At 41.0% G+C, this 26,849-nt stretch overlaps 1 protein-coding gene across 28 annotated transcripts in view; it reads right to left on the bottom strand.

The window, feature by feature from the left end:
• Positions 1-26,849, bottom strand: part of msi2 (musashi RNA binding protein 2) — a 604,855-nt gene that overhangs the window by 123,566 nt on the left and 454,440 nt on the right. For all 28 annotated transcript variants that reach the window (XM_062960125.1, XM_062960128.1, XM_062960149.1 and 25 more), the window contains 2 exons: positions 22,164-22,246; positions 10,455-10,569 (listed from right to left, as the gene is read on the bottom strand). In XM_062960125.1, the coding sequence (XP_062816195.1) occupies positions 10,455-10,569; positions 22,164-22,246 (198 nt within the window). The remainder of the gene's footprint in view (positions 1-10,454; positions 10,570-22,163; positions 22,247-26,849) is intronic.

Genomic DNA, 26,849 nt, shown 5'->3' with positions numbered 1-26,849 from the left:
ATATATATATATATATATATATATATATATATATAATATTGATAAAAATATTATAATGTTATACAATATAATACTAATAATAACACCATATAATAATATTAATTATATGTTATATATTACATATAATATTACAGTATAGTGGTATAGTTCAATATAGTAATATATAATGCTAATATTGTGCTATGCTAATGATATAATATATTGTATGTACATACAGCTGCTCTGAGTTCCCTTCGGGACGAGAAGGGTGGGATATAAATGTAGTGAATAAATGTAGTAAATGAATAAATAAATAATTTTGGACTTAGGCTCGCCCAAAGTCTGAAATGACTTGAAGGCCGTAGCTAAGCAAAGAGATCTCCAAAGACCATCTAGACGATCTCATAAGGCCATCAGAAGACCACAGATAAGGAAAGGGACCCTCAAAGGCCATCTAGACAGTCTCATAAGGCCATCAGAAGACCACAGATAAGGAAAGGGACCCTCAAAGGCTATCTAGATGATCTCATAAGGCCATCAGAAGACCATAGATAAGGAAAGGGACCCTCAAAGGCCATCTAGATGATCTCATAAGGCCATCAGAAGACCATAGATAAGGAAAGGGACCCTCAAAGGCCATCTAGATGATCTCATAAGGCCATCAGAAGACCATAGATAAGGAAAGCGACCCTCAAAGGCCATCTAGATGGTTTCATAAGGCCATCAGAAGACCACAGATAAGGAAAGGGACCCTCAAAGGCCATCTAGATGATCTCATAAGGCCACCAGAACACCACAGATAAGGAAAGGGACCCTCAAAGGCCATCTAGACAGTCTCATAAGGCCATCAGAAGACCACAGATAAGGAAAGGGACCCTCAAAGGCTATCTAGATGATCTCATAAGGCCATCAGAAGACCACAGATAAGGAAAGGGACCCTCAAAGGCTATCTAGATGATCTCATAAGGCCATCAGAAGACCATAGATAAGGAAAGGGACCCTCAAAGGCCATCTAGATGATCTCATAAGGCCATCAGAAGACCACAGATAAGGAAAGGGACCCTCAAAGGCCATCTAGATGATCTCATAAGGCCATCAGAAGACCATAGATAAGGAAAGGGACCCTCAAAGGCCATCTAGATGATCTCATAAGGCCATCAGAAGACCACAGATAAGGAAAGGGACCCTCAAAGGCTATCTAGATGATCTCATAAGGCCATCAGAAGACCACAGATAAGGAAAGGGACCCTCAAAGGCCATCTAGATGATCTCATAAGGCCATCAGAAGACCATAGATAAGGAAAGGGACCCTCAAAGGCCATCTAGATGATCTCATAAGGCCATCAGAAGACCATAGATAAGGAAAGCGACCCTCAAAGGCCATCTAGATGGTTTCATAAGGCCATCAGAAGACCACAGATAAGGAAAGGGACCCTCAAAGGCCATCTAGATGATCTCATAAGGCCACCAGAACACCACAGATAAGGAAAGGGACCCTCAAAGGCCATCTAGACAGTCTCATAAGGCCATCAGAAGACCACAGATAAGGAAAGGGACCCTCAAAGGCTATCTAGATGATCTCATAAGGCCATCAGAAGACCACAGATAAGGAAAGGGACCCTCAAAGGCTATCTAGATGATCTCATAAGGCCATCAGAAGACCATAGATAAGGAAAGGGACCCTCAAAGGCCATCTAGATGATCTCATAAGGCCATCAGAAGACCACAGATAAGGAAAGGGACCCTCAAAGGCCATCTAGATGATCTCATAAGGCCATCAGAAGACCATAGATAAGGAAAGGGACCCTCAAAGGCCATCTAGATGATCTCATAAGGCCATCAGAAGACCACAGATAAGGAAAGGGACCCTCAAAGGCTATCTAGATGATCTCATAAGGCCATCAGAAGACCACAGATAAGGAAAGGGACCCTCAAAGGCCATCTAGATGATCTCATAAGGCCACCAGAACACCACAGATAAGGAAAGGGACCCTCAAAGGCCATCTAGACAGTCTCATAAGGCCATCAGAAGACCACAGATAAGGAAAGGGACCCTCAAAGGCTATCTAGATGATCTCATAAGGCCATCAGAAGACCACAGATAAGGAAAGGGACCCTCAAAGGCTATCTAGATGATCTCATAAGGCCATCAGAAGACCATAGATAAGGAAAGGGACCCTCAAAGGCCATCTAGATGATCTCATAAGGCCATCAGAAGACCACAGATAAGGAAAGGGACCCTCAAAGGCCATCTAGATGATCTCATAAGGCCATCAGAAGACCATAGATAAGGAAAGGGACCCTCAAAGGCCATCTAGATGATCTCATAAGGCCATCAGAAGACCACAGATAAGGAAAGGGACCCTCAAAGGCTATCTAGATGATCTCATAAGGCCATCAGAAGACCACAGATAAGGAAAGGGACCCTCAAAGGCTATCTAGATGATCTCATAAGGCCATCAGAAGACCACAGATAAGGAAAGGGACCCTCAAAGGCCATCTAGATGATCTCATAAGGCCATCAGAAGACCATAGATAAGGAAAGGGACCCTCAAAGGCCATCTAGATGATCTCATAAGGCCATCAGAAGACCATAGATAAGGAAAGGGACCCTCAAAGGCCATCTAGATGATCTCATAAGGCCATCAGAAGACCACAGATAAGGAAAGGGACCCTCAAAGGCCATCTAGATGATCTCATAAGGCCATCAGAAGACCATAGATAAGGAAAGGGACCCTCAAAGGCCATCTAGATGATCTCATAAGGCCATCAGAAGACCACAGATAAGGAAAGGGACCCTCAAAGGCCATCTAGATGATCTCATAAGGCCATCAGAAGACCATAGATAAGGAAAGGGACCCTCAAAGGCCATCTAGATGATCTCATAAGGCCGTAGCTAAGCAAAGAGACCTCCAAAGACCAGGTAGACTTAGGTCAACCCTAAGTCTAAAGTTTAGGAGAGGGGCCAGGTCAATGACCTTGGAGGGCCGCATCCGGCCCATGGGCCTTAGTTTGGGGACCCCTGTTCTAGAGTTAGCAATGGAATTGCATGACCAAAGGTCTTTGGGATCGTGGCGAAATATCCGGCTACATCAAGTCTCCCTATGCTAATTCTTCTTGATGAGTTAATTATACCCTTCGTCTGCTCCTGGGTGGGATTTCACCGCTGTGCATCTGACGGGTTAGGAACGGAAGGTTTTGACTGCACACTGAGCATCTGCTGACAGCCGTCGACCTTGAAGCGGACTTGTTGGAGGCAACCAGAGTGGGCTAGACAGGAGAAAACTCATCTGCCACCACTGGGCGGTTCTGTAATGATGCCACCACAAGAGCAACCACGAGCCCAGGATGGGGCGGAAGGGACCGCGGAAGAGCTGGAGCAGATAATTAAGCATCTGGCCTTCATCATGAATCAATCACTCATTCCGAGCAGTCAGAATGATTTAAAATCTAATAAGAACACATTAGGAGTCACCCTGGAAAAACCAGTGGAACGGAACCAATATGAGTCTGTGCACTCCACTCGCACTGCGAGGCACCTGGGCCAAAACCCACACGTGTCACTTCCTTTCAGGTGAGGTTCACCCGAACATACCCTTCCACACAGCCCTATATCCCAGAATATCCAGGCGGAAAATCCCACAATTTCTGCTTTGAACTGGGTTATCTGAGTCCACACTGCCATATATTCCAGTTCAAAGCAGATAATGTGGGATTTTATTCAGCCTGTGTCATAAAATGAACTGGGTCAGGGTGAGCACCCGCCATTAGCCCCAGCTCCCTGCCCACCTAGCAGATCATCATCATCATCATCATCATCACCATCATCATCATTTAATTACTTATTAATCGCCCTCCATCCAAGATGCTCTAGGCGATTTACAAGATAAAACTGTAAAGGATAAAAAATACATACATACAAATATTGATAAAATTAACATAGATTAAAAGCTCTAGTAAAGAGCCAGGTCTTAAGTGCTAGGGTAAAAGGCCCTAACTCAGATCGAAAGCAGAAAAGCGTGTAGATAAATAGGTACTTTTAGCAGGGAGGTAATAAAAGGTGCCCATAAGGACATGCCGTCGATTCGATTGGGACAAAATCTAAGGACGACAAAGCTCCTCGGCATGGAAGATGGAGTGAGCACATGCCAACGTGGTCGGAGTTGAGCACAGCCTCCAGATGTTGGAAATGGGAAAAATTGGGAAGCCTTTACCTCTGTTTATGTATTGTCTGTCCTTGTTAACTGTATATCAAGTTATATCAAGTTTAATTCGCCCTGGGACCCCTCAAGGAGATAGAGCATAATATAAATAAAGTATTATTATTATTATTATTGTTGACACAAATAGAGTGGAATATAAATAACGTATTATTTTTATTATTATTATTATTATTGACACAAATAGAGTGGGATATAAATAAAGTATTATTATTATTATTATTATTGACAAAAATAGAGTGGGATATAAATAAAGTATTATTATTATTATTATTATTGACACAAAGACATAGTATGAAACAGCAAACGAGATCTATATGCTGGATTTTGTATCACAAAATCACTAGTCGAACACTTCCCAAATGTTTAGGACTGTGTGATATTGTTGTTGTTGTTGTTGTTGTTGTTGTTATTATTATTATTATGAGAGATATATGCTGGATTGTGTATCACAAAATCACAAGTCAAACACTTCCCAGGTGTTTAGGACTGTGTGATGTATTATTATTATTATTATTATTATTATTATTATTATTATTACAAGAGATATATGCTGGATTTCATATCACAAAATCACAAGTCGAACACTTCCCAAGTGTTTAGGACTCTGTGATATCATCATCAGCATCATATTGTAACCTGCCTGGAGCCACAAGGAGAAGTGGTTAAGAAATATTATAATAATAATAATAATAATAATAATAATAATAATAATAATAATAATAATAATAATAATAATAAAAAGATAAAGGTTTTCCCTGACATTAAGTCCAGTCATGTCTGACTCTGGGGGTTGGTGCTCATCTCAATTTCTAAGCCGTAGACACCTCCAAGGTCATGTGGCTGGCATGACTGCATGGAGCGGTACCTATTGATCTACTCACATTTGTAAGTTTTCGAACTGCTAGGTTGGCAGAAGCTGGAGCTAACAGCGGACGCTCACTCTGGTCCCTGGATTTGGACCTGCGATCTCTTGGTCTGCAAGTTCAGCAGCTCAGCGGTTTAACCCACACTGGGGTGTGGGTGTTGTTGTTGTTGTTGTTGTTGTTGTTGTTATTATTATTATTATTATTATTATTATTATTATTATTATATTATTGTAATCTGCCTGGAGCCACAAGGAGAGATGGGTAAGAAATATAATAATAATAATAATAATAATAGAAAATCAATTAGACATTTTTTGGGGAAAATGCAAAATATTAATGGTAGACACTAGACATTTCCAAAAAATCGTTTTGAATCGTATATCGGAATTATTTCGGATTGTTCTCGCTTTTTGATACGCATTCCGAGACATTGTCTCACAGCGCAACTAGCAATGTAATTCGAACCATAGTTGGCCCATTCTCTAATTGTCTCTTAATGTTTCGTTAATTTTTTCCCCCCAAATTTTTTTAAAATATATAAAATATTTTTTTTGTTTCTGCAACCTACCTCGAATGGGAGCTTAGCGCAGCCTAACATGGCTGCCGCTCCCCGGCCAATCAGAAGCTTCCATGATGGACGCAAAGGTGGGGGCTAGGGTCCTCTGCGTCCACATGGAAGATTGCCACAAAAGCCCGTTGTGTAGCCCGGGCGAGCCATTGTGGGCTGGGTTTTGTGCGGAGAGGGTGGTGGTCTGCAAACGGAGAGCGAGCAAGCCTCTTGAGGGAGGGAGAGGGTGAAGGGGCCCGGTCTGTCTGGTATGGGTTTTGTTGCTGGTTCTTTCTCTTAGCAAGGGAATTTCTAGTTTTCAAAGTATCTTTGCACAACTTGCAAGGGCATTGCAAATTTGATGAGGATAGCTCAAGAAATGAGGGCGGGAGAGCCCTGTAAAAGTCCCCCCTGTTCCTTTTTTTTTTTTTGCGATTGCGCATGCGCGTCCGCCATTTTAGAAACATTTAGAATCATTATGAATTTTCGGAAATATCCGAAATTTTGGGGTGAAAAAAATCGGAAATACTTTCTATATCGAAGTGCCATTTCTTTTCATTTCTTTAGAAATGAGAACTGAAACATTTTTTTCATCATCGGACATGCCTAGTAGACACACTGCCTTTCTCCTTATTTGTCTGTCTGCCTATCTGTCTCTGCATCTTGCCGAGCAATTGTCGGGCAATATTGGAAGTACTAAGCAGAAACAAATGAGAGCCAATTAAAACGAAGATGACCTGACACGCAAATAGAATTTCACCATTAAACACCATTTATCCTGTTTAATTAGTACTTTCTGGACACAATGGTCGGAATGCAAACCCTCTCCTCTTTCCTTGGAACTTCTAATTATGGCTACAACCTACGCTATTATGCTTCTCTCTGGGCTTTCTCCGTCTCGCGTGCCATTTAGAGCCATGAAGATTTTTAATTATCCGCACCGAACTGTCAAAGATACCTCTAAGAATGTGTGACTCAATTCTTTCTTTTAAAAAAACGAGAGGGAAAGAACATCTTAAAACCATAATTCTGGTGGTCTGCGAGCAGAATGGCCTATTGGAAACATCCATTTAAATGCAAATTTTGATATTCCAAAGGGTGTATGCATTAGTCTTTTAATACAGAGAGGATTATTGAGCCACACCATTGTGTCTTGCAAAATTAGGCCCTTTTTCAACTCGTGAATCTTGTAATAAACACACACACAATACAACCGCCTACAGATATATTCGTCTATTCTGCACCTTCAAACCTTGGAATATGGATCGTAAACAGTGGCATTTTGTTGGAAATAGCAACCTTTTCAAGTCTCCACTAGTTACCGTATATACTCGAAGATAAGCTGAGTTTTTCAGCCCTTATTTATGAGCTGAAAAAGCCTCCCCCGGCTTATAATCGGGAACCTGCAGGCTGTTGCTTGCAATATGTGATCTATTTCTCCCTTCTCCTCCCTTATCACTGTGTTTTCTTTTGCAAAACCTGCAGGCTATTGCTTGCAATATGTGATCTATTTCTCTCTTCTCCTCCCTTATCAGTGTGTTTTCTTTTGCAAAGCCTGCAGGCTATTGCTTGCAATATGTGATCTATTTCTCTCTTCTCCTCCCTTATCAGTGTGTTTTCTTTTGCAAAGCCTGCAGGCTATTGCTTGCAATATGTGATCCATTTCTCTCTTCTCCTCCCTTATCAGTGTGTTTTCTTTTGCAAAGCCTCCCTGCAGGCTATTGCTTGCAATATGTGATCTATTTCTCTCTTCTCCTCCCTTATCAGTGTGTTTTCTTTTGCAAAGTCTCCCTCGCTTTTAATCAAGGGAATGTTTTGAAAAGAGAAAGACACCCTTGCAAGTCAGGAAGAAGAAAAATATATATTCATTAATCTTATGAAAGCATTTCCCCCTGAAATAGTTGTTAAACTCTCCTACAGATATATAGGCATTAACCCCTTGCAAGCTTTTGCAATCTCTATGTACCTTTATATGTGTATCTATCTATATACATTAATTTGATATATGAATTTCCCCTCATATGTTTGCAGGTCTTTGCAAATTCTTTATACATATAGATCCAGGTACCTGTGTATCTGTAGCCATACATATACATTATTTTTATATATAAATTTACCCTCATATGTTTGCAAGTCTCTGCAAATATCTATATAAAGAGAGATGTCTGGATAGATATGAATATATTCTTACCTACCTATATATATGGCTTGCAAATATTACAGGGGGAAATGAACACACAAATATATATAGACATGTCTAGCTAGATATGAATATTCATATCTATCTAGACATGTCACACATGTATGTATGTATATATATATATATATATATATATATATATATATATATATGGATTGCAAATATTGTAGGGGAAATGCACACTCACATAGAGGGATTTGCAAATGTTTCAGGGGGAAATGCATATGTGAAATTAGTATCTATAATTATAGATTTATATCTAGCTCTGCATTGTTTATATAAGCATTGAATGTTTGCCTGTTACTATGTTGGAAGCCGGCCTGAGTCCCCATGGGGAGATAGGGTGGGATCCAAATGAAGTTTTTTAAAAAAATATATTATTATTATTATTATTATTATTATTATTATTATTATTATTATTATTTTATTGTTGATACCATATTGCATATTGCCCCTAATTTTCCACTTATAGAGCTAGTTTATTGTTTTTCTTTGAAATACGGTAAATATTCAAGAACATTTAACCTACTGATGCCTTGATTAATGAAATTTTATTGGTATCTGTTTTTATTTTGAAATTTACCCGTAACTGCTGCATTTCCCACCCTCGGCTTATACTCGAGTCATTAAGTTATCCTAGTTTTTTGTGGTAAAATTAGGTGCCTCAGCTTATATTCGGATTGGCTTATACTCGAGTATATATGGTATATGTTGTGTGTGTATATAATTCAGATTGTTTACTGTCTTGTATATGTGTGTATTGGTATGCAATTTTACCTTAACTCTTTGTTATGGGAAGGGCTACAGACCATGTGACCAGAACTGGGCTTGTTCAGGACTCAGACTCCAATTTAGAACAGTTCAGTTTAGACATCACTAAGAGCGATATGCTTCAGACTTCAATGAGAAGCCATTAAACTCCAGTATGTATTGTTGAGTCTAAGAATGATGCCCTGAAACTACCTCAATTCTATTTGTAACTGGGTTGATAAGCAAAGTACCTGTATGCTGAATGCATGAAGTTTGTGAGTAAACCAACAATGTTACTTTTAAAGAAGTCTGCTTATTTCTGTCTCTTGAGAACATGATTCAAAGGCAAATATATCTTAAGGGAGAGTAGATGCTTTTGGGCAACTAAAAAGAACACTTCTGAAACTCTGCTGAATATATATAGATATATACTAGCTGTACCCGTGTGGTGGTATGGGAAATAAAGTATTGAGTAATTGGTGGTAGTCAGTATATGTTATTTCCTAAAGCTTGTGAATATACAATATTTCTGGTTGTTCCTTTTTTTTGTCTGTTGAATGTATGAATGCTGCAGATAGCCAGAATGATTAGCATGTAATGGCCTTTCAGCTTCAAAGCCTGGCTGATTCCTCCCTAAGGGAATCTTTTGTTGGGAGGTGTTAGCTGGCCCTAATTGTTTCATGTCTGGAATTCCCGTTTTCAGAGTGTTGTTCTTTATTTACTGTCCCGATTTTAGAGATGATATTGTTCTGTTTTATTATCTGCCTTGGCATTCTGGGTTACATAGCTGTGTGGAAGGGCCTTGAGTCTACACTGCCATATAATGTAGTTGAAATCAGATACAGTAGAGTCTCACTTATCCAAGACTCGCTTATCCAACATTCTGGATTATCCAATGCATTTTTGTAGTCAATGTTTGCAATACATCATGATATTTTGGTGCTAAATTCGTAAGTACAATAATTACTACATAGCATTACTGCGTATTGAACTACTTTTTCTGTCAAATTTGTTGTCTAACATGATGTTTTGGTGCTTAATTTGTAAAATCATAACCTAATTTGATGTTTATTAGGTTTTTCCTTAATGCCTCCTTATTATCCAACATATTCGCTTATCCAACATTCTGTGAGACTCTACTGTAATCTGTATTTTATAGTCAGTGTGGAAGAGGCCTAAGTGAGCGCTCCAGTTGCCATTGTGGCTGAGGGGGTTGCTAGGACACGAAGTGGGCGGAGCCTAAAGGGACGGAGCCTACCCTTCTGACTGGCAACCAGGGGGAGAAGGGCTCTTCTTCGTCCTCTAATTTGGACTTTATTTTTCTAGGTTTTTTTTATTGAAAGACATAGATTGGATGACTATGTCTTTTGTGGCCAATTTTGGTGTGTTTTGGTTCAGTGGTTTTGTTGTTTACTCCATGGGAAAAACGCACATTACATCTATATATATAAAAGGGTAATGGAATCACGGCACCGGACAAAACAACTAAACTAAATGTCCCACAACCTCGAAAATTGACAGCACAACCTCTCATCCATGCCTCTATGTTCATACAACAAAAAGAAAAGAAAAATAAAGTCCTAGCCACGGCAACGCGTGACCGGGCACAGCTAGTTTTTATATATATAGAAATAGATAGATAGATATAGGATTGTGCATTGGCATATCTTTGTCCCTAACAGTTCAAAGACATACCGTCAGTTTAACAGCTGACAAACCTAGTTGTCTTACATGAATGCTGGTGAAGGCCATTTTCCCAAAAGGTTATGACTCTTTAACAGGTCATGCTTTTTACCAAGAGGTTATGGCATCATTTTTCAAAAGGTTGTGACTTCCAAAGATCATAAAATCTCCAAAAGGTTATGGAGACTTCCGTATGGCACACTTACCCAACATGCCCATGCCTAGCATAAAAGCATCCATGGTGTAGGGTAATCCACGAGCCCTTCCTCTTGTCCCCGGCGGGAACATCACTTCTTTAGGTTGTGCTTTCTTACATTCCACCTGGGGAGCAGAAAGAGATACAAATGAGATGCAAATGAATTCATGTAAAATGTCAACTGCTGAACCTATCTAGGGGGAAGGGGGGGGGGATTATTTTTAGCACTGCTCTCCCAGAAAATGTGAACTTTAAAAATAGGCTAGCAGCACAGAGTGGTTTTCAAAGTGTAAATATATATATAATGCGACTTCAAAAAGGTATACACGGCAAGAGAGAGAAAAAGGGTGGATCCCTCACGTGGTTCTAAAGCGACCATCAAGGCAGGGTTGAACTCCAGTTCCCTCACTTATGGCACAGGTCACGTTCCAGGACCACCCGATATAGGTGAAAATCCGTAAAATAGGAACGCTATGCCTCCTTCTCCTCCCACTGCCATTTGGGCTCCGCCCCACCGTTCCAGGACCACCCGTGGTAAGTGAAAAACCGCAAAGTAGGGACACTAGGCTTCTCCTTAGGAAGGAAGTAGAAAGAGAGAGGGAGGGAGGGAGGGAGGGAGGGAGGGAGGGAGGAAGAGGCAGGGGAACATGGCGCCGCCTCCTTCTCCTCCCACTGCCATTTGGTGTCCGCCCCACCGTTCCTGGACTACCCGCAATAAGTGAAAATCCGCAAAGTAGGGACACTAGGCTTCTCCTTTAGGAAGGAAGTAGAAAGAGGGAGGGAGGGAGGGAGGGAGAAAGAGGCAGGGGAACATGGCGCCGCCTCCTTCTCCTCCCACTGCCATTTGGGCTCCGCCCCACCGTTCCTGGACCACCGCGATAAGTGAAAATCCGCAAAGTAGGGACACTGGGCTTCTCCTTAGGAAGGAAGTGGAAAGAGGGAGGGAGGGAGGGAGGGAGGGAGAAAGAGGCAGGAGAACATGGCGCCGCCTCCTTCTCCCACTGTCATTTGGGCTCCGCCCCACCGCCCGCACCCGACTCAGACCACTGCCACTGTAAATCATAATTTATTATGATTTATAATACAGTAGAGTCTCACTAATCCAAGCTAAACGGGCCGGCAGAAGCTTGGATAAGCGAATATCTTGGATTATAAGGACTGATCAAGGAAAAGCCTATTAAACATCAAATTAGGTTATGATTTTACAAATTAAGCACCAAAACTTCATGTTATACAACAAATTTGACAGAAAAAGTAGTTCAATACGCAGTAATGTTATGTTGTAATTACTATATTTATGAATTTAGCACCAAAATATCACGATATATTGGAAACATTGACTACAAAAATGGCTTGGATTATCCAGAGGCTTGGATAAGCGAGGCTTGGATTAGTGAGACTCTACTGTATTATTTTAGTGTTTATTTAAAAACCACGAAATGAGTCCGCGAAAAGCAAACCGTGAAGTAATGAGGGAACACTGTAAACGGCTATTCCTAGCACTCCTAATGTGTTAACGCATACTATATGTGCTTTCACATATAAGTACTTCCTGCAGATGTGAACAGAATGATAATTTTAATAGAGAGCTACATGGCTACATTAACTATGATCTGTACTTTCATTTGGTATTTAGGCAAACAATAAATCTGCTGATAGTAATATCCCGACTGTCATAACGTTTGGCTTATTGCTGTTGGAATTCAAACCCACACTGCCCAAGTCTGCAGTCCTCAATGAGGACGGGTTAGCCTAGAATAGGCTTAGGAATGTAGAAATGTAGATGTAAATACTGTATATACTTGAGTATAAGCCAACCCAAATATAAGTCGAGGCACCTAATTTTACCACAAAAAAACTGGGACTCCAGTATAAGCCAAGGGTGGGAAATTTCAGAAATAAAAACAGATACCAATAAAATTACATTAATTTAGGCATCAGTAGGTTAAATGTTTTTGAATATTTATATCAAGCTCTAATTTAAGACTCTCCAACTCTGATCAAATCATTATTCTCATCTTCTTCAATGTAAATGTGCTTATGTATCCTTTTAATAATAATACAGTAGAGTCTCACTTATCCAACATTCGCTTATCCAAGGTTCTAGATTATCCAACGCATTTTTGTAGTCAATGTTTTCAATACATCGTGTTATTTTGGTGCTAAATGTAAATGCCCTTATGTATCCTTTTAATAATAAATACAGGAAAATAATACATGTAGTAATAGAGTAGAATAATAAATATAACAATAATAAGATCAGAGTGAAATAATAAATGTATTAGTAATAACAAAAATAGAGTAAAATAAATGTAATAGTAGCAACAATAATAGAGTAAAATAATACATGTAATAATAATAATAATAAATACAGGAAAATAATACATGTAGTAATAGAGTAGAATAATAAATATTATTATAATAAGATCAGAGTGAAATAATAAATGTATTAGTAATAACAAAAATAGTGTAAAATAAATGTAATAGAGAAAAATAATAAATGTAATAATACCAATAATAATAGAGAAAAATAGAATAAAATAAATGTAATAGTAGCAACAATAACAGAGAAAAATAATAAATGTAATAGTAGCAACAATAGAAAAAAATAATAAATGTACCATATATTCTTGAGTATAAGCTGACCCAAATATAAGCCAACCAGGACCCTCACCCGAGTATAAGCCGAGGGGGGCTTTTTCAGTCTTAAAAAAAGGGCTTATACTCGAGTATATACAGTACTTAGGCAACCAAATTATCCCAAAACATAGGAAGGCGTTCTCTTTCGCTTAATTCAATGTATTGGATGGAAGAGATAACAAAGTACCATACGATGAACACCTATGTCCCTGTAAGGCTGAGGCACATTTTGTTGTACTGCACCTTCGAAAACATTATAAATCTAATTTTAGTAGGCGCCAACACGTACCGGGCCTCCCTAAACCGGGTGCTTGCCGAAGGGAAGAGTCTCGTCCCTCTGGCAAGCACGTCGGATAATACGGTAGGTCGGATAATCGGAAGTCGGATAACCGGAACTCTACTGTACATGCCGCACACTTTCCCATGAGGTGACAATTATGAGGAATCTGGTTAAGTGAATAGTTATGTTTTTTTCTCTTTCTAATAGTGTGACTTTGTGGACAGGCTCAGGTTAGGTGAAACTTGGACTGCTTTTGCGTTTGAGCAGTGCACTGGTATACACGCTACCAACGGAGCAAAGATGAACCAGTGGGCGTTCTCTGGAAGTACAAAACAGGTAATTACACAAGACAGAACCGGCAATGGGAAGATAATGCTGCTAACTGGCTCTGTTTCTAATAGCCCTATCAGTTGCTGCGTATCCATTGTCTTCCAGTAACCGACCGCCTGTTCCTAAGCAACCCGTCGGTGAAAATTTCAGGTTTGTACAATTTTCATTTAGGTAACGTAAAGGTTAACTGACTGTAAATGGGAGTCTTTTAAACAAAACCACCCACTCCCTTCCCCGCCCCCACCTCACAACAAAACCTCCCGGCGTATCTTATTTATTCAGCTTTGCGATATTTCACTGAGCAATATAGCTTCCTTCCTGCCAGCGAACTTGTCAAAACATTCACTTCCCACCAGCGACTCTCCCACAAGCCTTGGCAGGCGCGGGAAGGAAACACTTCCAAGCCCCACGGAAGGGCCTGCCTTGCCAAGGAAGGCTACAGGTACGGAAGAGGTACTTGGCGGGAAGGGGATGGACAAGGGAGGAAGCAAAGAGATGGAGTCCATCAGGCCGAGGCTGAAGAGATTATATGCAACACTACCTATGCTGTCACACCCAGGCACTGGGTGAACTGCGGGGGCCTTACTTTAAAGCTCAGGAATCCCAGTAACCAGAGTCACTTCAAGTTGAACAATCAAACAAGATTTTATTTTCTCAAAGTCCTTGGCAGACTTGGCACAAATCGTTGAGGTTACAAATACAAACAGTCAACTTATAAAACCTTGCAGACATTCCTTTCTTGCTTTTCCCCTAGTTAGTTAGTTGCTGGGTTAACTTCTTCCAAAGGCGAAGAGATCCTGAGATCCTCTCTACCCTAGCCCTGAGCTGCTATATCAAAAAGAGCAGGTCTTTCACTATCTAAGCTCAAAGCTAGCTTGGAGACGAAGTAATTAGAGCTTCTTCCAATGGCAAAGAAATCCTGGGATATTCTTTGCCCCAGTGCTGAGTTGCTGTATTAGAAAGAGCAGGTCTTCCCCTATCTGAACTCAGCACCAGTTTTATAGGCCAGTACTTACAATGGCTTGTCTGAGCTGGCCTGGCTTGACCACACAAGCATATCTGAGTTTTTTTCTCTTCTGTCTAGAACGCGAAAGGCTTCTCAAAATGGAGATTTCATCCCCAGGAAAAGGGGCAGTCTCCAGAACAAAAAGATACTTTGCAAGCTTTCAGCAGCAAAGACTTTGCTGAGCTGGCTACAAACTCTGATAATGGTTAACTATCAGGGTGCTGCAGAATCTGCAACAGCCCTGGAAGAAATGCAAACAGGTGCTATTTCCTACAACTATGAAAAAATGCAAATCAAACCCCTGGGAGATGGAACACTACCCTCTAGTACTAATCTTGGGTGGCAGACTAAGGCTGCTATGGCCATTAAGTTAAGCAATCACATATCAGTGGCCCACCAATCACACTACTGTACTCACAACCTCTGAGGATGCCTAGCATAGATGTGGGTGAAACGTCAAGAAAGAATACTTCTGGAACATGGCCAGACAGCCCAGAAAACACACAACAACCCAATCACACTACTTTTCCTTGGTGGTGGGTCGTCATAGTTCTGCGAGGCAAGAGGCTTTGATCCAGGTTTACTTAATGTTTATTTGCTTAGATGATCCTTTTCACCCTCTATTCATGCCTGTTCAAATTCCACAGCAGTGCTGGTCACAGCTGACCTCCTGCTAGAGCGCTCAAGGGCCAAGGCTTCCCAGTTCTCAGTGTCTATGCGACAGTTTTTAAGATTAGCTTTGAGCCTATCTTTCAATCTCTTTTTCCTGTCCACCAACATTCTATTTTCCGTTCTTGAGTTGGGAGTATAGTAACTGCTTTGGGAGACGGTGGTCGGGCAACCAAGCAATCTAGCAATTCTCGGGGTGCTCTGCAAGTCTGAGCTTGGATGGATTCACATTTAAGAACAGGACATGATTAAACACCCTCCCGCATTCCCCATGCATAGATTTCAAAGGACTTTAATAATGCATGGCTGAGCATCATTAGCAGCTCTTTTAATCTAGTGGAGGATGGAGACAGGACGGGACTTGCCCACTGAAAATCCAAGAATCACAACTCATGTTTTGCCTTCATTTCAAGCGGCACCCATCATTAGCTTCTATAAGCTACTTTTCGCACAGGCAGTTTGGAGACATCCCTTTGTAACCAGAGAGCTTGGAAGAACTAGTTTTTGAATGACAGCAAATGACAGCTCCCGCTGTTAGCCCTAGCTGCTGCCAACCTAGCAGTTCGAAAACCTGCAAATGTGAGTAGATCAATAGATACTGCTTTGGTGGGAAAGGCATAAGATTCTCCAAACAGTCATGCTGGTCACATGACCAGGAGGTGACAACGCAGGCTTCTCAGTTTGGAAATGGAGAAGAGTACCTCCCCAGAGCCAGAGATGAGCATCGCCTCCAAAGCCGGAAATGAAAGGAGAAGCCTTTGCCTTTGTTTGTGTGTGTGTGTGTGTCTCATTGTATTGTAACAAAGTCAAAAATGAAAGGAGAAGCCTTTGCCTCTGTTTATGTTTGTGTATCTCATTGTATTGTAACAAAGCCGGAAATGAAAGGAGAAGCCTTTGCCTCTGTTTATGTTTGTGTGTCTCATTGTATTGTAACAAAGCCAGAAATGAAAGGAGAAGCCTTTGCCTTTGTGTGTGTATGTGTGTCTCATTGTATTGTAACAAAGTCAAAAATGAAAGAAGCCTTTGCCTCTGTTTATGTTTGTGTGTCTCATTGTATTGTAACAAAGCCAGAAATGAAAGAAGCCTTTGCCTTTGTTTGTGTATGTGCGTCTCATTGTATTGTAATAAATGCTTAAAGCTACAGACAATGCAGTTGCTGTTGCCCGCTTTTGGTCTAAAACTATTTAGTTGTTTTGTGATTTCCTCTATTTTTTTCCATCATTTTAAAAATGTATTTGTTATGCAATGCTTTTGACACGAAATAAATAAATAAATTGTAATAAAGTCAAAAATGAAAGGAGAAGCCTTTGCCTCTGTTTATGTTTGTGTGTCTCACTGTATTGTAACAAAGCCGGAAATGAAAGGAGAAGCCTTTGCCTTTGTTCGTGTATGTGTGTCTCATTGTATTGTACTGAATGTTTGCCTTTATCTAGTGTTTAAACTATAATCCGCTTCGAGTTCCCACGGGGAAGTAGGGCAGAATATAAATAAAGTTTTATTATATACTGTATTATTATATTCTTCTTCTGAGATTATACCTACTGACACTTACATCTGTATTAGCCAGCAGCCATGGTATGGATTTTTCTTTAGAATATATTTAACCGTAATTTGTGGAAGTTGCACCATTAACCAGTCAACTAGCAGACTACAATACATACCGTTTATTGACATGATTTGATTAAGCTTGCAACAATCCTTACCAAAAAAATCCTACTGTCACCTAGGATTACTACATCGACAATCCAGACAACATTTTTTAACACGATCGTGAGGTCAGGAGTCTTGTGCTCCAAAACCCTGTCTGTCTGAATTCGGAAGTCCCAGAGTAACAGAGAAGTGTTCATTCTCTGTAACTTTTTCCAGCTTGTGATCCCACCAGTTCTTTGTCGCAGGCAGATGGTCTTTGTGACACAAGTTCCAATGAATCCTCTGAGCAACGGTGTTATGCCTCTGCTTATAGTCTGTCTGTGCGATCTTCTTGCAGCAGCTGAGGATGGGATCTATTGTTTTATCTGCTTCCTTGCGGAGCCTACATTTGGGATCTGTCCTTGACTTTTCAATTTTGGCTTTGATGGCATTGGTTCTCATGGCTTGTTCTTGGGCTGCCAGAATCAGGCCCTCCGTCTCCTTTTTCAGTGTCCCATTTGTGAGCCACAGCCATGGTTTTTCTTTGTCAATTTTTCCCAGCAAACAAGATAGATATGCTGGATTTCGTATCACAAAACCATAAGTTGAACACTTCTCAAGTGTCTAGAACTGTGTGATGTATTTTCGGATGATGCGTGCAGATCCCCAGCAGGGTGGGCTTTTGCAGTTGGCAGATCGTGATTTTGTCAATGTCTATTGTTTCCAAATGCCGGCTGAGATCTTTTGGCACAGCACCCAATGTGCCGATCACCACCGGGACCACCTGCACTGGTTTCTGCCAGAGTCTTTGAAGTTCAATCTTGAGGTCCTGATAGCGGCTAAGTTTTTCCTGTTGTTTTTCATCAATGCGACTGTCACCTGGGATGGCGACATCAATGATCCAAACCTTTTTCTTTTCCACCACTGTGATGTCTGGTGTGTTGTGTTACAGAACTTTGTCAGTCTGGATTCGGAAGTCCCACAGTATCTTTGCGTGCTCATTTTCCAATACTTTTGCAGGTTTGTGATCCCACCAGTTCTTTACTGCTGGGAGGTGGTACTTGAGGCATAAGTTCCAATGAATCATTTGGGCCACAGAGTTGTGCCTCTGTTTGAAGTCTGTCTGTGCGATTTTCTTACAGCAGCTGAGGATATGATCCTTGTACAGTCTGCATTTTGGGTCATCAGCTGATTTTTCGATCTTGGCCTTAATTGCCTTTGTCCTGATGGCTTGCTCCTGGGCTGCAAGGATCAGGCCTTCTGTCTCCTTCTTCAGGGTCCCATTCGTGAGCCAGAGCCAGGTCTTCTCCTTATCAGCTTTTCCTTCAATTTTGTCAAGGAACTTTCCATGCAATGCTTTGTTGTGCCAACTGTCAGCTCTAGTTTGTAGTGCAGTTTTCTTTTACTGATTCTTTGTCTGCTGTGCTTTGAGGAGTTTCTGATTTTTGACTTCTATCAAAGCAGGTTCTTTACTTTGCTTTACATATTCTGCCAGGACATGTTCTTTTTCTTTGACTGCTTGTTTTACTTGTAAGAGTATTATTATTATTATTATTATTATTATTATTATTATTATTACCCCCGCTCCTGGCGTTGTCAAAATAAGTAACAAATAAACAATGAATGCAATCCATAATGTTTTATATTCCTCAACAAATGCAGAAGTTGTTCTGATGCCAAGGATCATCAAGGAAAAATTAAGCAAGTCAGTTACAGCTTGCACCAAAACGTTTTCCTCTGACAGAACCCATATAACGTAATGACAGTTTTGCAGAAGTACTTGCTTTGCATTATTTAGCCTGATTGCAATGATGGGGTGTGTTGAAAAGACACCTTTGGGTTTGTTGGCTTAAGGAACTGATTGGCGAACAGGGAAGGCATGGGGTGGGAAAGCAGCATTGGGAAAATTGCCATCGGGAACCTTTTTGCTCCTACACAAACAATGGGATTTTGCTTATTAAATACCCCACTGGAATTTGCTTGCCACTGTTGTCCCACTTGTTCCATGCGCCACTTGACGTTCTGGTTTATAAATGGCGACAAAACGGGAGCGGAGTGTCCAAAATTAGCTCCCCGGCAAGAGGGGATGATAGAAATAGGTCCACCGACACGGCGGCTACGTTCGACTTCTGCGGTTTGCTTCCTTCATCATTCTCCCGCGCAGTCCTCAAACTTCAGGGAACAATAAATATCTGGGAGACGCCAAGAGAATTCAGAAGGAGGAGCTTCTACTCCGAAGTAGGTGTTTGCAGAGAAATGTGTGTTTTCTATGCAGGAATATATATCCTGCATATTTACCCAAGAGACTTGGTAAAGTGCACGTAACCTGTCAAGAAACTTGGCAAAGTCCACGTAACCTCTCAAGAACGGTGCAAAATCTTTCTCTTCTCATGCTGCGGAGCAAATGTTCCAGCTTATTTGATCTTGTATGTAAAAATGAAGAATGCGAGAAGATCTCTTCCTAGCGAACATATCCCTGGGGTTTGTTAGCTCCAGTGCTTGATCCAAATGCCATGCTTTCCTTCGCCTCCAAAAGCCAAGGCAAGTCCCCAAGTTACAAAGAAGACAGGTTCTGTAGGTTTATCCTTCAGTTGAATTAGTATGTAAGTCATAACAGGTACATTCCTAAGTGTAACTCCACTCAAAAATGATATATCTGTAAACTTTAGATAGTAGAAGGAAGAGTAGACACTCCTGTAATGTTCGTTTTGCCTCTGTTCAGAAGATTTCACCTCACTTTCTGTCCGTGTGATAATTACATTTTGAAAAAAATGGCTTGTTGTGGAAACAAGGATTAATGATAAAACTTCAGTGGAGACACCTTTTTTCCCATGGTAACTTCCAGGAGTGAATTTTCCTTCCTAGGGGTAGATTTCTCTCACTCCCATTCTTAACTATTTAAGCGTTGTAGATCAGTCACCTGAGGCTGATGGTTTAACTGACGATTCAGAGAGCAGAATTTGGAGGGAAACTCAGTCTGTGGTCAGAGAACCACAGGGAAGGTTGATTTTAGAGTCTGTGTTCTTATGAGACACAGGAAAGGCTGATTCTCAGTTGGAGAATCAGGGAGACTCAAATGTTTGATTTTTGAGTCTATTTAAAATAAGTTTGGTGACTTATTTTAAGGTAGTCTGTGTTCTGTTGAAGCACAGGGAAGGCTGATTCTCAGTTGGAGAATCAGGGTGGCTCAAAGGTTGGATTTTGAGTCAAGTTTAAAATAAGTTTGGCGACTTATTTTAAGGTAGTCTGTTTCCAGATAAGGAACAGATAGCCTGTGACTGAAATTCACAGGGTGACTGCAGGTTAAAGCAGTGGAGAAAGAAGTGACATTTTAGGAAGTTTGAATCACCTCATTCTAGCTTTGCAACTGTCAATCAAAGTGCCTCTAACTGAGAATTGTAACCATTAAGCTTGTGCCTCAATAAACGTGTTATTGTTCTCTCAAACATCTCAGTCTCTGTCATATACACATATTCATCAAGAATAAACAAGAAGAAGAAAGAAAAACCAAGATTTAAAAGTCTCTTCTCTAAGTAGCTAGTGGCTACGTATCCCTATAGTGGTGGCAAGAGTTGATGACCCCATTGACATTTGGTGGCAGCATTATAAAGACATTGACATTTGGTGGCAGTTTTTAAATAAAAACATCTTTAATAACTGGTGGCAGTGGATATAAAATATATAATAATATAAATTCCGACATCCCTTCTCCACAATTGGTGGAGCCTCAGTCGTTCATAGCTCTTTGCAATTTGGTGGCAGCGGTGGGATAAAAAGATGCAAAGTCTTACTAGTGATATCTTCCTGATTGTGGACTTATGCTGTATGTGTGATCCCTGGCTGTCCCTTTGTCACCTTTGGAACTTTATGAGACATTTGGGCTATTGTTTGGCTCTCACCTTTTGCTAAACTTTTTTGGATTACATATCTTCCTTTCTTATTCCTGATTTTTATATGCTTTTAAATGTCTTTTACAATAAAGTGAAGATGCTTGCGAGATGGGGAGAAGAAGTTCAGTCTTTTCCTATTTCTCTCCCTATTTTTTTAGTAATATTGAAAGTTACAAGGCAAAATCGAGTTTGTGTCAAGGAAACATAAAGAAACAGGGCCGTCAGTCATTCCCAGCTTTGGCTGTGCATTTGCAATGTAATGGAGCCAGTTCATCAAGGATCAGCTCCCTGTTTTTCCAGCTGCACCTTGAGCGTCTGGCCTTGACATCTTAACACAGACGGCTAAAACGGGCCTGTTATTTTCATTTCAGAGGCATATTGTGAGGAGACGAACAATGTGAGGGATATTATTTCAGAGCCCAGGGAAAAATTAGCAAGTCAAATATTGAATCAGCCTCGAGCATATGCTAAGGAGATTGCTTTGATCTTATCCAGCCTAAAAGCCCCATTATTGAATTTAAAGTCTGCGAACACACATCTCAGGCCAATATACAAAGCCTATCCGAATGCGAGTTTGAGCGGCAGAAGATGTTGGGACAAAAGAGAAAGGTTGGAGGGGGTTATTTAGCTGGAAAAAAAATGTGGAAGTTGTGACAAAGACTGAAATACAGGCTCGGTTGCCTGGACTGTCTTCCCCAAATAATCCAAGATAAAATAATAATGAAATAGCAGCTCGTTCCCAGGAGAAAAGTAGAGAGAGTGGACAGTGTTGCAAAGGTTTGTCCCTAATATATAGTAGAAAACAGAGCAGAAATCCTAAATTGTGTTACTGGGTTACTGTTGGCCTATGAACGAGACCTCCAAGAACCTGGTCACCAACATTAAGAACATTAAGAGGGTTATGGGAGAAGCAGTGGACGGGATCATGCAAATTCCACACCAATGGAGAGACCAAGAAACACTGGGATGTCTGTGGTGGAGGAAAAACAAAATCTAGGAGGAAATTGTCCCCGTATGAAAGCCTTCACTTGGGTGGTGGGCAGTCTAAGAAATGTCCAAGCTATTGTTGTGTGCAACATATCATATAAGTATCAGATGCTGGATGTTTTGAGACATTGTGGATTCGTGAATAAATATCACAACAGTCCTCCTCAAGGATAATCAGGGCAGATTCCACCGTGTCCATGAGACCCATTTTCCTTTTAAAAAGTAAAAAATAAATAAATAAATAAATAAATAAATAATAAACCAGACATGCTGGCTGTGAACACTTACCATTTTATTATTGATTTCATGAAAATGGATTTCGCAGACTTTTTCCACCACATCTTCGTTCTCAAAAGTTACAAAGCCAAAGCCTATACAAAAAAAAGACAGACAAACAGATGTATTACTTTACAATTTTCAGGAAAGGTTTTTACATACATACATTCAGAAAACAATGTGTGTTCTGTAAATTCGGATTAGATGCAAGAACTTGTTAGAACACGGGGGCGGGGTATAGAGGTTCAGCCCCGTCAGGCACTTGGGAAGAGGCCCCGCCCCCTCCTCTAGCCCCGCCCCTTGTGTCCTGGCAGCCGCCGCAGGACAGGGATAGAAGCTCAGCCCTGCCTCAGAGCTCGTAACTCCGCCCATCCCAGTCCTGGCCTCCCATTTGTGGCCCTGCCCACCTTCCCTCCCAGCCCTGCATCTTGGACTAGGGGAGAGGCTCAGCCCCGCCCTCTTGAGCAGGAGCCACGCCCACCCCTCTAAGCCACGCCCCTTTCCAGGGAGCGCTGAGTCATATTTTTTCTGGAAAGGGGGTGGTAGACCAAATAAGTTTGGGAACCACTGATTTAATAGAAATGGAAGGAGGCCCTAGAGCAGTGGTTCCCAACCTGTTGTCCCGTGGACCACCAATGGCCCGCAAGAACTAAAATATGGCCCGCAGCCTACACCGTTGCAACGAGAGCGACTGGTCTCACGAAACCCTCTTATAGTGCTGAGTCTTATTAAATATGGTTTTCTGTGGGCAAGTAGTTGGCAACTACTGGATGGCATATGTTCTGTATCAGAAACTAGAGCTGATGTGGTCTATCCAATGCCATTTTCTGAATCAGCACCCCAAATAACCAAATCTAAAATAACTGAATAACTGAATCTAAAGTTGACCAAAAACAAATTCGTAACTCTTTTGGTACTAATATTGGAGAGTGGTCCCTGGTCCAGAAACTAGAGCTGATGTAGTCTACCCAACACAATTTTCTGAATCAGCACCCCAAATAACCAAATCTAAAATAACTGAATAACTGAATCTAAAGTTGACCAAAAACAAATTCGTAACTCTTTTGGTACTAATGTTGGAGAGTGGTCCCTGGTCCAGAAACTAGAGCTGATGGAGTCTATCCAATGCAATTTTCTGAATCAGCACCCTAAATAACCAAATCTAAAATAACTGAATAACTTAATCTAAAGTTGACCAAAAACGAATCCGTAACTCTTTTGGTACTAATGTTGGAGAGTGGTCCCTGGTCCAGAAACTAGAGCTGATATAGTCTATCAAATGCAATTTTCTGAATCAGCACCCCAAATAACCAAATCTAAAATAACTGAAATAACTGAATAACTGAAACTAAAGTTGACCAAAAACGAATCCGTAACTCTTTTGGTACTAATGCTGGAGAGTGGTCCCTGGTCCAGAAACTAGAGCTGATGTAGTCTATCAAATGCAATTTTCTGAATCAGCACCACAAATAACCAAACTGAATCTAAAGTTGACCAAAAACTGATTCGTAACTCTTTTGGTACTAATGTTGGAGAGTGGTCCCTGGTCCAGAAACTAGAGCTGATGTAGTCTATGAAATGCCAATTTTCTGAATCAGCACCACAAATAACCAAACTGAATCTAAAGTTGACCAAAAACGAATCCGTAACTCTTTTGGTACTAATGTTGGAGAGTGGTCCCTGGTCCAGAAACTAGAGCTGATGTAGTCTATGAAATGCCAATTTTCTGAATCAGCACCCCAAATAACCAAATCTAAAATAACTGAATAACTGAATCTAAAGTTGACCAAAAACAAATTCGTAACTCTTTTGGTACTAATGTTGGAGAGTGGTCCCTGGTCCAGAAACTAGAGCTGATGGAGTCTATCAAATGCAATTTTCTGAATCAGCACCACAAATAACCAAACTGAATCTAAAGTTGACCAAAAACTGATTCGTAACTCTTTTAGTAGTAATGTTGGAGTGTGGTCCCTTGTCAAAAAAGTTTGAGAACCACTGGATGAAACCAACAAGGGGAATGCCAGAAAGAAAATCAGATAGTCCCTACACAGCTACTGTCTTGAAAGAGGACAGCTTGAAAGTGAAATAAAAAGGACACCGATCTCTGCTGCTCGCGAGTAATAACCTTCCTTGTAGCCTTTCCCACCTGTCCGTGAAGCTCGATTGGCTCCAGGTAGAGGTAAACCCGTCGGGACTTTTCCCATTATGGACGTCTCATTAAGCAGGCAGGGAAGGCTGGGAAGGGGTCGGTATGAAGGGAAGGATAACCATGAATCATCAGTGTGAGGGCAAACCTCTCTCTCTGCGCTTCCGCGCATGCATGGCAGCTCTCGGCGAGAACATTTGCCTCGAGAAGAAAAGCAGCCACTCGGCTCTCGTTGAGAAGGGTTAAAAAGAGACCAGCTTTGCTCTCTGCGGAAAGCAGCCGGTACAATAAGCACTCCTTGGATCTCTGCAGGCCGCCGGCTGTCCTTTCTGCTCATTGCGGCGGTCCAGCCCTACGGGTCAGCCAAGATCCGGAGGTGGTGATTTGTCTCTTTTCTTCCTGAATTGCTTCCTCTAATACCTCATCCGGATATCCCGAGGCCTTGAAGGAACCATGAAAGTTGCAGGCCTCTCTCATCTGAGCGCTCATCTGCTCCTGAGCTGCCACTTCAAACGCCGCTTTCTGATTTGGGCCAGTTTAAGGGCCTTTGGTGCCTGCTGTCTGCCTGTCAGCAAAGCGGTATTTACCCTGCCGGGTCCTCAACAACCCAGACAAAAGCGAGTTGGAGAATTTTTTTGGCAATAAAGCTCCAGTACAGCGTCGCAATCTCCACATTTCACTATGCAGGGACTGGGAGTTATGTGCGTGAGAGTGTGTGATGGAATTGACTGTCACATTCTGGCACCCATTCAGTGGATGAATATGTTGATGTGGGATTTGTGTATTGATAGTGTTTAAATGAAATTTGTGTCTTGCCTGTATTGCATACTGATTGCACCATCCAGAGCAGGGGTCCCCAAACTAAGGCCCTCCAAGGCCATTTACCTGGCCCCCGCCCTCAGTTTTAGACTTCGGTTCGCCCAAAGTCTGAGATGACTTGAAGGAACACAACAATAATCCTGATTAACTTGACTACCTCATTGGCCAGAAGCAGGCCCACACTTCCCATTGAAATCCTGAAAAGTTTACAGTAAGTTGGTTAAAACTGTTTTTATTTTTAAATATTGTATTGTTCTTTCATTTACTAATATTGTGCTATGGTAATAATATAATATATTGTGTATACATATAATCTTGATAATAATATTATAATGTAATACAATATAATACTTATTTATTTATTTATTTATTTATTACAGTATTTCTTACCCCGCCCTTCTCACTCAGTAAGGGACTCAGGGCAGCTAATAATAATAACACAATATAATAATATTAATTATATATTGAATGTAATATTACTAATAGTATTACAGTATAGTGGTATAGGTAAGGTAAAGGTTTTCCCCTGACATAAAGTCCAGTCATGACCGACTCTGGGGGTTGGTGCTCATCTCCATTTCTAAGCCGAAGAGCCGGCGTTGTCCATAGACACCTCCAAGGTCATGTGGCCAGCATGACTGCATGGAGCACTGTTACCTTCCTGCCGGAGCAGTACCTATTTATCTACTCACGTTTGCATGTTTTCGAGTTGCTAGGTTGGCAGGAACTGGGGCTAGCAGCAGGCGCTCATTCCGCTCCCAGGATTTGAACCTGGGACCTTTCAGTCTGCAAGTTCAGCAGCTCAGCGCTTTAACACACTGAGCCACCACCAGGGGCCATAAGTGTGGTATAGTACAATATATTAATATATAATGCTAATATTGTACTATGCTAATAATATAATATGTAATCCACTTTGAGTCCCCTTCGGGGTGAGTGAGGGTGGGGTATAAATGTAGTAAATGAATAAATAAATAATTGTTGTTGGGGGGGGGAGTTTCACTACAAATAAGATATGTGCAGTGTGCATAGGAATTTTTTTTTTCAAATGATAATTCGGCCCCTCAACAATCCGAGGGACTATGAACCGGCCCTCCACTTAAAAAGTTTGAGGACCCCTGATCCAGAGTGTACTATAGCCTAGAAAGAGTTAATTACTGAGAAGCTGTGATGACCTTGATGTGTGGCTGGAACTGGGGAGTGTCCAGACACAAGGGTGTATGCATTACTGATTGCATCAGTTCAGTTCTGTTCTGAGTTGAGTTGAGTTCTGTCTGCCTAGAGTGAGAGCCCTGTGTCTATTGTCTGCAAGTCTGTTTGTCTTGATTATTACTGCTTTCAGTAAAACTTGTATATAGTTTTACTATTGTCTCTGATGTCTCTTCGTTCTGCGTTCCACTGACAACATCCAACTACTGCTGCGCTGCAAATACTCTGACAGAACAAATATAGAAACCCGTTAAAATAAAATGGCAGTGCTCTGAGTGAACCCATAGAAGGGAACTTGATTCACTTTGGCAGCTTCTAAAGAGACAGAGACCCAACATACAACTCATTCAGAAGCTCCACTCAGAGGAAGATTAGAAATTAAAATCAAAGTTATGTCCGTATAGAACTATACTATGTGCATTAGTGTTGTACTCCAGGACCGGAAACACCTATGACCACCGCACCACACATATAAGCAAACAGTTTATTGTAAAAACAAATAAAAAGCAGATAAAAAGTCAGGA

The sequence above is a fragment of the Anolis carolinensis genome, unplaced genomic scaffold, assembly GCF_035594765.1.
Source record: "Anolis carolinensis isolate JA03-04 unplaced genomic scaffold, rAnoCar3.1.pri scaffold_7, whole genome shotgun sequence".
Classification (NCBI taxonomy): domain Eukaryota; kingdom Metazoa; phylum Chordata; class Lepidosauria; order Squamata; family Dactyloidae; genus Anolis; species Anolis carolinensis.
Note: the sequence above shows the minus strand (reverse complement) of the source record. Positions and strands in the feature narration are given on the sequence as shown.